General features: G+C 40.7%; 1 protein-coding gene across 2 annotated transcripts in view; it reads right to left on the minus strand.

Annotated features, from left to right (window-relative positions):
• Positions 1-14,875, minus strand: part of SLC28A3 (solute carrier family 28 member 3) — a 95,546-nt gene that overhangs the window by 78,481 nt on the left and 2,190 nt on the right. The window contains exons 2-4 of one of the 2 annotated variants that reach the window (XM_060235411.1): positions 7,141-7,236; positions 4,582-4,661; positions 1,935-2,026 (exon numbers count right to left, since the gene is read on the minus strand). In XM_060235411.1, coding sequence (XP_060091394.1) covers positions 1,935-2,026; positions 4,582-4,661; positions 7,141-7,236 — 268 coding nt within the window. The remainder of the gene's footprint in view (positions 1-1,934; positions 2,027-4,581; positions 4,662-7,140; positions 7,237-14,875) is intronic. The other variant, XM_060235412.1, reaches the window with a different exon arrangement.

A 14,875-nucleotide genomic window follows, 5' to 3' on the forward strand; every position in this document is an offset into this window, starting at 1 on the left:
GAGACTGCAAGTCAGCCAAGGACAGCTTGGCTCAGGGGCACAGCACAGCTGGAAGAGTGGGGTCCAAAGCCCAGGCAGGCAAGTGTGCCCTCAGAACTCCCAGCAAGCCATCTTAGGAATTTCATAGCATGTGAACATGCCTGTACACAAAGTCCTGCCTTATATACTTTTTTCTATATCCTAGGGATGGAGGTGCCCGGTTGCTGATGTTTTGAGGAGCAAATGGTTTCCAAGCTAATTTCCACCACTGGTTTCCAAGCTAATTTCTAGATACTGGTTCTCTTAACTATAAAGCTCTTTGTCATCTGGGGCCTACATAACTAAAGGGCCTGATATACACCTGCTTCATTAACCCTACAAGTTTCTGCCAATAGTCCCATCTAACCATTAAGTTCTGCTCTCCCCTCCTCTGTTAGGGTCCCCCCCCCCCTCCATTGAGTTACCAATGTTTGAAATGACCCTTTGGAAGAGATGCATTCTCTTTCCTTTTCTTTTAAAAGGCATACCAAACAATGTTGTTTTGGAGGGCATTAAGAGTCAGGCCATGGGAACTGGATATAATTTGTTGATCTTTTCCCCCCAGTTAAAAAAATGTATTAAAATAAATAAATAATTACAGAGTTATCACATTTAAATTACGGACAAAACAGTTAGCAGCCCAAAACTGGCAATTAATGAAATGCCAATAGTGATAACACATTATTATCTATATGCACATTTGCTGATGTTTTAATTGGTACATTTAAGTTATTCCTGTTAACTGATGTGGTAGATATGGTAGATTGTTGTTGTAAATATTGTGATTTTAATTTGGTTAGCTGCTTGGATTATTGAGGAGTGGGCTTTTATTTAATATTGTGGGATGGCAACCTGGCAGATTCAAGACAGAATGAAATGATGCAATAACAATATTGTAAGCATGGGAATACAAAACAGTATGATACGGATCCATTGTCTTGGATACAATCCCTTTCAGTTCTATATCACTGTACAGAGTCATGTTTGACTTCAAGTTTACTTAAAATTGTTATTTGGAGAACAAATCATTTTTTTTTAAAAAAATAACTTCTCTGCTTTATTTTTTGCTTTTTGACCTTTAAACCAAAACTCTTCTCCGATGTTAAATTTGCACATACAAATGCAAAATAAGCAATTTTGACATGAGAAGTTATGAGAAAAACTGTGAGAGTTTTCAGTTTAATTGAGACGTTCATGGGACTTGATCATGTTATCAAGGAAACCTGGAGTAGGGTTATCATAATGTCACGGTCAACATCCAATAGTTGTTTGATAACTTTTGCAGCCACAAATTGAAAATGACAGAAGAGCTTTAGGTGCCTTGGGTGTGTGTGTGATGTGTATTTACAGCTGTTTCTGGTCAATGATATGTGATTCCTCTGCAATGGATGTGATATTATCTCCTAGATTTGGCACTGCAACAACTGTGCAGAATATGTGCATTGTAAGGGCGCTTGGCTGGCCTTTCTGAAACATTGGATTGGTCTTAGCTGCAAGGAATGTGGAGTTAGGTGAATATGTCTTGTAGGCTTTCTAAGACTGAACAGAGAATGACTATTCTACTAGACTTCAGAAGGAAGGAATAATATCATGAAGTATTAGAAAACATAACCTTTTATATTTATATTTTATTCTTATATAACCATTATACTATATTAAATTACTGCTGCTGCCACTACTACTACTGTTATTTTACATCTTTCAATATGTTGGACCCAATAAAACTGCATTTTTATAGCCTTTGTAAAATTTTCTAATGGTGCGGAGTGCATTAGCTAAGTAAGCATCAAAAAACTCTCTATTACTTTCTACAATCTTCATTTTGTGTAATTAAATAGAAAGCAAGTATGAAATATTATAATGCAAACTCTATATACAATTAGATGTTTGTGATTTTTTTTAATGCCCCCAAATACCTGCTATTAGTATTCCATAAATAATATACTGAATTCTGGTTTTATGTTTTCTGTAAGAATGAATGATGGCATCGTATTTCCTTTCCAGATACCTAGAAAGAAAGAAAAAACAGAGGAAGATTTTTTAAAAAAATCTAAACAAATACTTTATATTTAGACTTTGTTTGCAACATAAACATATGATATAAGAGGAGGGTAGTGCTTCATTACTTTTCATTTGTTCTTTGTCATCCTTACATGAAGATTGCCTCTGGCATAATGGATATAATCCAGCTGACATTTTGGAAATTCCACTGATTTCAGTAGGAAAGTTAAGGCTGCAAGACTGCTTGTGCAACCCCATGGGGAGTTACACCAATTTAAGACCATTGATTTCAGCGGGTTTACATTGGACTGATTTGACACAGGACTGCACTGTTACAGGTGTAGAACGTAAAATCTTGTCTGAGCATTGTACTAGCTTGGGTGGCCTTAGACAAGCTTGTATCTTAAGCTTAGTTGTGATATAGGGATAAGTGATACTTCAAGGTATAATTTGCAGGCTTCCTGCAGGGATAATTCATATAGATAAGCATGTTTGATACAAAGCATGGTCCCAAATGTTAAAGCTACAAAGCAGAGCACCAAGAATGTATATGCCATTGATATACTCAGCAAAACTAAAATGCAAAAGAAATTGTTATTTAAGATCAAGAGCTCATGATTTCTGATTCTTCACTGTGTTGCTAATCTGCATCATGTATAAATTAATTGAAGAACATTTCAGGGAAATTTGGCATTCAGGTGTAATACTCACACTGACTGCAACATACAGAAAACTTCTGTGAGGTAGTTCCATTACATTTTTATAACTATCCCAGAACTTTGTAACTTGAAAACAACAAGAATAATTGATGGCTCCTTCTAAATTTTAATCATACTAATATTGTTTTATGCCAAAGTAGGGCAGCAGTGGTGGAGGCATCAACAATTTTTTAACCTTCTGCCATTTTGATAGCTGTTGCATATGCTTGTTTATACACAGAAAGAGAGACACTCAGATCAAGTATTAATTGTCAAACTGGCAAATGGCGCTATTCATGTGAAGCCTCACTCTTAAGGAACAGATGGAAAGGAAGATGGGTCTTCTACCTTTAATAGTTGTCTAGAAAAAGGGATTTCAGGAAACTGAACTTTTTCACCTTTTTAAGACAAATGGAGAATCTAAGCTTTTCCACACACATCTAATGTTGTCTACTGCAATGAATTATGCAAGGGGTCGGGTCACCCTTGAAGAGTGGGAACTTCATCTAGTCCACACCACAGCAGTCAGTTTGCTTGCTGGATGCACTGTAGTGATCATATCACTTTAATAATGAAATGTCTTCATTATCTGCCAGTGTATTTCTGGGCACAGTTCAGTATGATTGTTTTGACCAGTAAAAACGGTTGGAGGCAGGATATGTAAGGACTACTTTCCCCAGTATGAACCTGTCCAAGAACAAAATCTTTCCCTGAGGCAGAATCATAGAATCACAGAGTTGGAAGGGGCCATACAGGCCAACCTCCTGCTCAGCTTACAGCAATACTCCCTCTCACCTGTGGAGTCTTGTGAGCAAAAATCCTACTTCATAAGCTATTGGCATTGAAGTTGTGAGCTACTGCATAAATTAGTTTGCTCTGGGGCCATCCTGCGCTAAGACAAAAATGTGTGAGCTGGAGGCTAAAAAACTGTGAGCTAGCTTACACTAACTCAGCTTAGTGGGAACACTGGTGACCACATAAATTTAGCTTGTTATACCTGTTTGGTCTTTACATCTGATAAAACATCTTCATTATATTGTATGCTAATTTGCTGTTCACCCTCTGCCTATATGTATGGACTGTTAACTTCCATTTCAATGTATCGTGCATGCACATGAAAGCTCGTATCTTAAAGGTGCCACTGGACTCATGCTTTATTATACTGTTCCAAACCAACTAGCTAACCAAATAAGCCCCATGGTGCAGAGTGGTAAAGCAGCAGTATTGCAGTACTGCGATCTGAACTCTCTGCTCACAACCTGAGTTCGATTCTGGTGGAAGCTGGATTCAGGTGCCGGCCCAAGGTTAACTCAGCCTTCCATCCTTCCAAGGTCGGTAAAATGAGTACTCAGATTGCTGGGGGTGAAGTGTAAAAGACTGAGGAAGGCAAACCACCCTGTAAAAAGTCTGCCGTGAAAACGTTCTGAAAGCAACGTCACCCCAGAGTTGGAAATGACTGGTGCTTGCACAGGGGACTTTTTCTTTCTTTCCTTTCTTTCAAACCAACACGGCTGCTCACCAAAAGCTGACATGGTTGTGGCTGAAGTGTTGTTTAGGAAAGCTTGCATTCTAAATCCTGTTCCATTATGAGCTTCACTTACTGGTTTTAGGCAAGTCTCTACCATTCAACATGACCTACCTCACAGGTTCTTGTGAGCCTTGGATAACCCTATACACACTTCCCTGTGTTTCTTAGTGGAAAGGTAAGTTATAAGAACAAGTTTAAGGGTCTGTGGTGTTGTCTAAAATACTCCTTTGGTGTTTTCATATTAACATTAAATATGAAAATTATAATGTGGTAGAGGACATTATTGTATTGATAACATTTCACTTGAAGAGGAAAGCAAATAAAAAATAAAATTACCCTTTGCACCCAGTTCTTTCATTTTCTCCTGATTCAGGTTTCATTTGATGGTCACTCTCAGTACTGATGTTAGTATAATACTGGGGAAAAAGATGCATAAAACAAAATTGACAATGTGATTCCTAGTACAGATGGCAATAAAATGTGGCCATTTGCAGCTGGCTTCCAATAAACACAAGATATCCATGTTTCCTTATCTTTTCTTTTCCCATTAACCTTTGTGTGTATGTACATTAGGGATGTGCGTTTTGTTGTTCATTTCATGTTGAATTTTATTTAAAAATATTTTCTTGTGTTTAATAGGTTTGTTTTCATTATATTCCTTTTAATATACACTGATTTAAATGGGAAACATGTTTCTGATTGTGACCTCTTTGTTTCCTTTCCATTTGGATGAAATGTTCATAAATTTGACCACTCAATCAAGGGATTGTACATTGTGGAGATATGGGAAAATATGCCCTAGTTTTATTGGAAATTGACATAAAGACTCATGAATCTAAAGTGAAATAAGATTCTATAGCACCTAGAAAGCTGCTTGTTCTGTCATCATTAAACATGGGGAGAAGATGCAATTTGAACATAGGAAGGAGCCTTAAGCTAACGGCCCATCTAATTCATATTAGTCAGATCCTATGAGCCATCAGCTCAAAGACTGGTCATCTTTCTCATGTTCCCTAACAGTTCTGTGTGACCCTAGGAGAACTGATTCCTGAGGTCACTGAACCTGCATGGATGAGTAACCTTGTGGGGACAGGAAAGGAGGTGAAAGCTCCATCTTCTCCCTTTTCTGTTGGAACAACCCCATAAACAGAAAAGGCAGGAAGGACACTTTTCTTCCCTTTCCCCCTTGCCTCTCAGTTTACATGATTATAAGCAAATGGAAGTCCTGCAATACCAGTAAACAATTTTCTTGGGGGTAATGGGACATTTGTGGGGAAGGTAATAAGGTGAAGACCCATGACCATCAGTACTTTCTGCTGATACATTGCAGAATTCAGCCTCATGGTCTGCTCTGACTAGCATTTGTTTTTCAGGATGTGCCAGAGAAGGTGGGGAATACCTGCTACTACCAAAGATAGTTTACCATGAAATGTGGGATTGAACGGAAACCTTTTGCTTGCAATGAATGTGTTCACCACAGTCTCTCCTGATAAATATATGTGTTTATTACATAGTCATTAAAAACCAGCCCTTCTGTCAGAAGTAGTAAGCTTTGGTCATGATAGTTCTGTCACCAACTCCATCTGGCTGACTTTCCCATTTAAACAAAATTGGACTACCAACTACCACTGAAATTTTAAAAAGTCTGTCCACAGAAATTTTTTTGTTCATGTGAATCAGTTTGACTTTTCCCAACCACACACTCACATAGTGAAATGTAGTGTGTGAACAGGGTTGTCAGGTCTGACTCAAGAAATATCTGGAGACTTTGGGGGTGGAGCTGGGAGCAAGGGTGTGACAAGCACGATTGAGCTCCAAAGGGAATCTGGCAATTACATTTAAAAGGACTGCATGCCTTTTAAAGCCTTCCCTCCATTTGGAAATAATAAAGGATAGGGGCACCTTCTTTAGGGATTCATAGGCTGATAACAGACCGCTGTTTTGGGGCGGCTGCAAGAAAACCGGCTGAAAGAAGAGCGCTCCAGTGCTTCCGGACGGTGCCAGAAGAAGGGGCGGGCCTTGGGCAGTTGGGGAGCATGTGGCAAGCTCCCGCATCCCTCTCGTGGTTCCCCGGGTGCTTGTAAGGCGCTCTCCGGGCTTCCGGATGGCCAGGCGCTGCCTCAGAGCTGCCGCAGCAAAAAGGGACCACTTTCCAAGTGGTCCCTTTTTGAGCCGGGTGGATTGTCCTTCAAGACGGGGTAAGTGCAGGACAGGAGCGGGTGGCAGATGTTGCCGTGTGGCCGTTTTTTGGGGGTCAACTTCAGAGTCGACCCAAAGTGCCAGTCTGTAAAAAGCCATAGAATTGTACTCCCAGTCCAATCTTTTTGAGACTTGGGGGGGTGTTTTGAGGAGATGCACTGGATCCTATGGTGAAAATTTGGTGCTTCTACCTCAAAAAACAGCCCCCCAGAGACCCATGGATCAATTCTCCATTATACCCTATGGAAATCAGTCTCCATAGGGTATAATGGAGTGCCCAGCAGACATTTCGCTCCCCCCTCCTGCTTTCTGATAACCCTGAAGTGGGGGGAGGACCTCCAAACTGGAAAATCCTCTGCCCCCAACTGGGGATCTGCAACCCTATGTGAATGAGCAAAACAGAGTTCCAGTCTGTGATTATTTTTATGATCTCAGTGGCTACAATAAAGTATATTGTTATTAATGATACCCATGGTCTACACATATTACATTCATCATACAAGAGGATACTTACTTAGAAATAAGTCCTATTTAGTTCGATGGGACATACTCCCATGTAAGTGTGCACAGGATTACTCATCTGGCTGGCCTATCCTGTGCTGAGCTCTGTGCATCTCAGTATGCCTAACATAGCAAAGGAGAGTATGGCTCTGCTTCTGAATTAGAAATTCTTGCCAAATAGAGAAAGTAGCTTACCGAGTCAGGAAGCATTAGATTGTTCTTATCTAAGTTCCTGTTCCTAAGCACAGTATTATTTTTCTTGCTTGTAATGTCATCTTCCTTGATATTATCCTACAAGGTACAATCATAGAGAATTAAAGATAAAGTTAAATTTAGGAATATCAAACCTGTAGATGCACAATGGATAAGACCAGTGGAATGTCCTGCTCCAGCATAGCAGAATTAAAGCAAGACACTGAAAATTCAGGCAAGTGATCAGCATCATAAGAAAGAGGAAGTGAAGAATCCACACTATTCTAACCTAATCCAGTACAGTTTATAGGCAATAAAATGCCTCCCCAAAGGGATATTTCCTGTTACTTATTCAGAGCTATATCTTCATAGAAAGCAAGAACAGTGGCCTCTGATTCAGCCTTGGTTTGTAAACTGTTGAAATGTTGCTTTCAATTTTCTGAAACCAACAATGCTTTAAAGAGTGGGATGCCAGCTTTCTTTACAACACCACAACTAGAAGGAAGAGAGAGGAAAAAAAGACCAGTGGGGCACCATCAGAGTTGGACTTGGGTTAGAAGTCCAGGGTTCCAGTTCATGAGCTTCTCTGGAGACCCACAAATGCAGGCTGTATCCAATAAATGGCAACTGGGACATATGAACATATGAAGCTGCCTTATACTGAATCAGACCTTTGGTCCATCAAAGTCAGTATTGTCTTCTCAGACTGGCAGTGGCTCTCCAGGGTCTCAAGCTGAGGTTTTTCACACCTATTTGCCTGGACCCTTTTTTGGAGATGCCAGGGATTGAACCTGGGACCTTCTGCTTCCCAAGCAGATGCTCTACCACTGAGCCACCGTCCCTCCCCAACCCATATTTCCTTTGTGGTTGCTTGTGCAACAGAGGCAAGCTGTACATTTTGGAGCATAGAAGAGAGTAGAGTGGGATAGGTTTATCCTACACAACCTTTAAGTATTCAGGAAAGGAGGAGGAGAAGAGAGAGAACAGTTTGTCTGTTTTGTACTGGGGATCAAATGCCACTGCCTCCATGGCAAAGGAGGCAAAAGTAATTCATGTTACTGGCTATGAGGTGGTCATGTAGGGGCATGTGTGTGTGTGTGTTTGTGTGTTTGTTGCTTCTCTTTGTTGCTTCTCTTCCTACTTCTTTTTGTATGTGAAGGAAGGGGTTTCTTGCTTGTTTGTTATCCTATGCACACAATTTTCTTGGAGTAAGCCCAACTGAACAGGGTAAAATTTGCTACTATACGCACAGGATCAGATTACATCACTTATCTGTGGACAGAGTTGAGTCAAGTTTGCTGAATGTTTATTCTGTGCTTTACATTTGAAGTTAGTAACCACTTGCCATGTACAGAGAGGCTATTAAATCCAGACTCCAGAGTATAAGATGATCAAACTGCAATGCTTGAGGACAGCACTCCTGTGCCTTTTGTTAGTCACATAAAATAGGTCACTTTAGCAGAAGCTGCTTTTCTCACCCTCCCATGCCAAGCTGCACTTGCCAGATTGGTCTCATCTATAAAGCTGTTTTAGACACAGCATACAGGAGACTCTATTGAAAGTTGGTCACCCTGGTCAGCCAGGGTGGGCCATGTTTCTTTAATAGGTCTGGGAATCAGGTTGCCGGCTCCCACTCAGGAAATATCTGGGGACTTGGGGAATGGAGCCAGGAGACTTTGGGAGTGGAACCAGGAGCAAGGTTGTTACAAGCACAATTGAACTCCAAAGGGAGTTCTGGCTGTCACATTTAAAGGGACTATGCTCCTTTTAAATTCCTTCTCTTCACTGGAAATAATGGAGGATGGGGCACCTTCTTTTGGGCCTCACAGAATTGGACCCCTGGTCCAATCTTTTTGAAACTTGGTGAGCTTTTTAAGGAGAGGCACCAGATGCTATGCTGAAAATTTGGTGCCTTTACCTCAAAGAACAGTGCCCCCCCCCAAGCCTCAGATACTCACAGATCAATTCTCCATTATACCCTGTGGGGACCAGTCTCCATAGGGTATAATGGAGTGCCCAGTGAACATTCAAACCCTCCCCCCCACTTTCTGATAACCCTGAAGTTGGGGGGATGGCCTTCAAACCAGGGGATCCCCTACCCCCTACTGGGGATTGGCAGCCCTATCTGGGAGGTAGACATGTCTGGCCTCTCCAGGGCTTCCTCGAAGCCTCCCTTTAAGAGAAGACTTGGGAGAGTTGCCAGTTCCTGAGCCCAACAAAAGAGGCACTGTTTCCTTGGACTAGTTCAGGAGTGGCCAAACTTGCTTAACGTAAGAGCCACATTGAGAAAATATCAAATGTTTGAGAGCCGCAAGACAGGAAGAAAAATAGATGGGAGAGGGAGGGAGAAATGGAAAGAAAGCAATTTTAACTTAAAATGCATTCTCCAAGCTGTTGGCTGGCTTGGCTTGGAGAAGTGATTAAAAGAGACAAATGCCTTTTCCAAGCTGGCTCATAGGGTGGTGAGGGCTTCAAGAACCACAAAATATGTATGAAAGAGCCACATGTGGCTTCTGAGCTGCAGTTTAGCCACCCCTGGACTAGTTCCATTTCTACCTTAATTCTTTTTATTTGCATTTTAAACTTTTTGTGCCTTCCAGAACTGAACTAGCTGGTATGGGGGGTTTATATTTGTTGTTTATATCTGAGATGTTCACCAATTTTGACTTGACAGAAATTAAACATGATTGAAACGGATTTGTTTAACTCCACTGCCCTTAATTCTGCAAACATGTAGAGAACATGGAAGGAAGATGAACCACATTTCATGATGTAAATGATGTGATAAAACTGTGAAGCCTACATTTTATAGTATAAACAGAGGATATACTAATCATGGTGTACAGGCACAAACACAAAGCTACCAAATACACGTATGGAGGCTTGTATATGACTACTTTCAAGTTGCATTCCTTAGGTTAGATTGTTTATACACACAATTTTTAAAAGCTTAAGGGACACTAAAGTAACTAGCAGACAGTTCTGCAAATGGATTTAAAATTGTCTATTTTTCAAACATGCACTCAACATAGGGTTGCCATCTGCCTGGATGTTTTTGGGTTTTTTTTTTAAAGCCCTGCTCCTTTAAAAGAGGCTTAATAAGATGTTACTTACCAGATTATGTTATTTACTTCCATGCCTTGAAAAGTTTCAACTGTTCATTTTCATACACTAAATATTGAAAGGACAGGGAACTTTTCCTCCAGACTGTGGGCAACCCAAATCAGAAAAAAACTGAAAGGGCTTTGAATGGCTCATGTGAATTTGGCATGTGTCAGATTTTGGGTCAGAGTCAAATGGAGCTTAGTTTGTAAACCATTTATGGCCATGAGGAGACTTTTTGCTTTATAAAAAGTTGGTGACTGAACATTACTATATTGATATGATGTTCTAACAATCGTGCAGTCCATTACACCTTTTGAACCAGAAGCTTTTATTAAATTATAGATTTAAAAACTGGGAATGCTTTCCACCTCTGAAATGCATTGTTCTTATGTGATGGCAACATCCTCCTAAACCTCTGATGTATGGAGGCCTTATTTCCATCTCACTCCCCCAAGTGCTAGGCATTGGGTAGTTGCCTGCCTGCACACTCCTTACTTCTTTTTCCTACCGGGATACAGTATTTTCAGTATTCAAAGGAAGAGAAAGAAGGCAGTGGTATATCTGCCTCATGACAGAGATTCATGACACACCTGCATTCCATGAACAAATGTAGAGTATGAGGAAATTCACACCCACAAGTCTTCCCCTTGACCTCTGTGTTTCAACTCTTTTATGGCCAACCTGTGGTAGTCTTTCCCCTCTGTTACTGACAGTTTTGTTCAATCACTGATTCTTCAGAATTCAGACAATGTTCCAAAGTGTGATATTTTAGTGTTTTGCATGATGTTTTTGTTTTTTTAAGTGACGACTTACTGGCTTCTAATGCACCTGCACCATCACCTTTTCAGGTGTGAATTAGCATAATGCTAATGCCATGGTATAGGTTAGTAACCTAACTTTCCTTTATTACTTCCCTCTCATGTGTCCCTTTGCAAGATCAGGCCCCCTGAATTTCGTACCCTCAGTACCCTCAGTCTCCTCCCTTGGCGAACCTAGTGAAGGATCGGGACATTTTTTTCAACAGATTCTTGGCAACCTTAAGTGAACCATAACTGTAGTTTAACTGTTGTTTGTTTACAGCTTTGCAAAATACTGGGTTTTTAAAAAGTGCTTTCCTTGTACTGTTTTCCTGATCAAAATAGCTTTTCTTCAACAGCTGCTTGCCCCATTATAGTCACCTGTTTGTTTTATACAGCGGGATTGAGAAAATGGAATAGTGTGAGGGGAGCAAATTTTGCAGCACCATTTTTCTGATCCAACTGGAAAATCCCACAGTTGGTTTAAAACTGTTAAACACATACACACACACCCAGGCTTGATCTGGTTATGTGTAGCTCAGTTCTGGACAAATATGTTTAGATAATATATTATTGATATGTTTAGACAACATGTTATTGATATGTTTAGACAACATACCAAGAAATATTGAAGCAACTGAGTTGCTCAGACTAGAAAAGAAGGATAATTGCTATAGCAAATATGTCAACATTGTCAGATGTTTGCAAATGACGTTAGCAGGGTATCACCAGGGAATAGCTAACTATCCCTCACTGGGTTGCTGAGGTACATGAAGAATTCTTGCATTTCCTTTTGATATAAATTTTAACTAGAGTAGTCAGTACTGACTGAAGTTTTCTCTTTTAGCATAATGATCTGTGTACCTCTCAAAACCTGTGTACAAGAGAGTGGTGCTACCAAATTGCAATAAGCATAGTGCAAATGAATTGCCTGTATATATATCTCCATGAGCTTTATTCATCAGCAAACTATGGCTGAACCGAGGAAATACAGTGTGTAACAATCTAAGGATATGCATCTGAGATGACTAATGCATACTGAAGAGTTGAGAAGCCAGTTGGTAGAAACCATGATCCCATCCTACATTTCTTTTCCTGTTATCTGTTCCCTGAATGCAGAGAGCTAATCTTCACTTCATTAGTCACTAAAAGAGAGAGATTTCAATAGAGAAAGACCCAAAAGACATCCACCCCAGGGCTGATTTCACTTTCCCTGCTTTATATGACCCATTTTGTATTTTCACATATTACATTGCCATGTGGTGGCATTAGCTGCTACTACTGTAGTCTTCAGCTGCTTCTCTTCCTGCAAACCTTTTGCAAACCTTTTATTTTGTCACCCTTTCATAGGCATGATTATAATAAATCCAAACCACATGGATAACTATTCATAAAAGCAGCCAACCATTCAGTGACATGTCCAGCAGATGTCACTAAGGTAAGTTTTATATCAGGCCTAAAAATGTGGTAAAGAAGTTTTGAGAAATGGCTGGAGAAATGTGTTTTTGTGATGCCAGAACAATGATTCAAGTCTGACACATGTAAGTATGAAAGTTCATTGAAACTATGACTTGATGTAAATCTTTTCACAAATATGCAGAAAAGCCATTGTCTCAGTCTCAGCCTTCACCTCCATCTTCAATATCAGGTCAGGATTATATATTATCTCATCTCCCAAGACTATATCTTGAGATATATTTGTACTGATTCCTTTGAATTCACATTCTGGCGTGTGTATAGTTTGTCAGGTTAATTTACAATTAGCTTGGTTCAGCTAATTGTAAATGAACCTGACAAACTATATGCACACCAGAAGCTTTACAACGTTGCAGTTTGCAAAAAAGAAATATTTTGAAGTTTTGGTTCCAGAAAGAAAAGATGTTTCAAAAGCGAATTTTGAAGAAGATTTTGCAGATGCACTGTGATCTGGATGGTACATCAAACTGCTACTAATTGGAGTGAAACACAGGTCTGGAAAGTTGGAACACATTAAAAAGTTTTCACACCATGTGTTGGAACTGTTGGAATATTGCATAAATGGACAAGGTGCACCTTTGAAAGGACATTTAAGGGGCTTTTGTTCATGTGTTTAAATTGGTAGAACACTGCTTATTTTAAGAAGTGTCTTGATTGTACATGTGGTATACAATAGTATATGTGTAAGAGGACAGTACTGGAATTGTGATAATACATAATATTGGCAAATTTAACACAGGAGTAATTGTTAGTGTTATCCATAGTGATCATCCCATGGTCCTTTGGTGTGCATTAATTTCCTGTATGGGGGCTGATCTCTGTATTCTAGAGCTCAGTTGTCATTCTTGGAGATTTCTATGCCCCACTTGGCAACCCTAGCTGTAATAGAGTGGTGTGTACGGGATAGCAGCTACAGCACAACCATGGCTATTGTGGCTTCTCAAGTTTAATGAGATTTAATTTATTCTGTCAGGCATCATGAATGAGCTTTTGTGAGTCACTGCTCACATTTTCAGGTAACTGGTATCTGAAGAAGTGTGCAGTGATTCACAAAAGTTCATACTTTGGCACAAATTTTGTTAGTCTTTATGATGTTACTGGACTCCTGCTCTTTGCTATAGCTACCAGCAGACTGACATGGCAACTCCTCTTAAGCATTATGAATAAACTAAGAATAAGGTCCATTGTGGAAAAAAAAATACAACGGGCTCTAGAAAGATGCTCTGGATGAGTGCCCCCACCCTTGCTGTCTTCCCACCCATCCAAGTGAAGGCATTCACTCCCCTCCCCACCTCAAGGAGAGCTGATCGCTGCCATCTGGAGACCAGTTGTAATTGAGTGATCGCCAGCCCTCACCTGGAAACTGACGACAGGAGGAAATGACATTGTACCTGTCTAAGGTCCCACTCCTCCTCAAACCCCACCCTCTCCATGCCCCACCCCTTAAAGCTCCAGGAATTTCCAAATCTGAAGTTGGCAACCCTATCTCCTTTCCTTTATCTGCCCCTCTGACTTCAGTTTTCCATCGCCTTTCCCATCCCTGCAGCCTCTACGCAGGAAAAGAACAGTCTTTTTCTACAATGGGGAAGGGGACAGAGCAGCTTGCATCATTCTCCTCTCCCCCTCCTTTGATCTGAACAACAACCTGTGAGGCAGGTTAGGCTGGAAGTCTGTGACTGGTCTGAAATCACCCAGTCAGCGTCCATAGCAAGAACCTATGTCTGGCAGACCCCACTCTGAAGCCCTGATTCCCATGCTCTCCTCAAACTCCACCATAGAATCTCCAGGAATTTTCCACCAACCTGGAACTGGCAGCTGTAATCAGGACTGGCCCCAATGAGTTCTGCCTCAGAGGCCTTTAGTGATACCTTTCAGATGAACAGCCTGATTCTGGGAACATTGTTGGTCTTAATCACAGGACTTCGGTCTCTCTCTGTGTCTCACTTTCCCTCCATATCTCTCTGTCTGTATTTGGTCTGTTGCCACAGGATGCCATTTTTCCTCCTTTCTAGAGGAGAATAGGGAGGAATGCTCAACCGGTCAAGGGAAGCCTTTCTTCGGCTGTTTCCCTCCTCCTCCCTCTCTCAGCCAATCGAGGAAAGGATTTTTTTCTTTCCTCTGTGAATCAGTGCAATAAGCGTCTCAGCCAATGGGAGAGTAGGGAAAGCCAGTAACTGCCAGAACTAAGGTTGGTTGCTTTTTACTTACAGAATCGGTGTTGCTGGCTAGCAACAGTCACTTGGGCAGGGCAGAGGAGCGGACTCAACCAATGGCAGGAAATAACTCTTGATTGATAGTTTGACAGGCCAAAGGTTGATGCACCACAGTCCCACCCAGTCCCAACTAATCAGGTTGCTCAG

The sequence above is a fragment of the Heteronotia binoei genome, chromosome 4 (assembly GCF_032191835.1).
Source record: "Heteronotia binoei isolate CCM8104 ecotype False Entrance Well chromosome 4, APGP_CSIRO_Hbin_v1, whole genome shotgun sequence".
In the NCBI taxonomy this organism is placed as follows: Eukaryota; Metazoa; Chordata; class Lepidosauria; order Squamata; family Gekkonidae; genus Heteronotia; species Heteronotia binoei.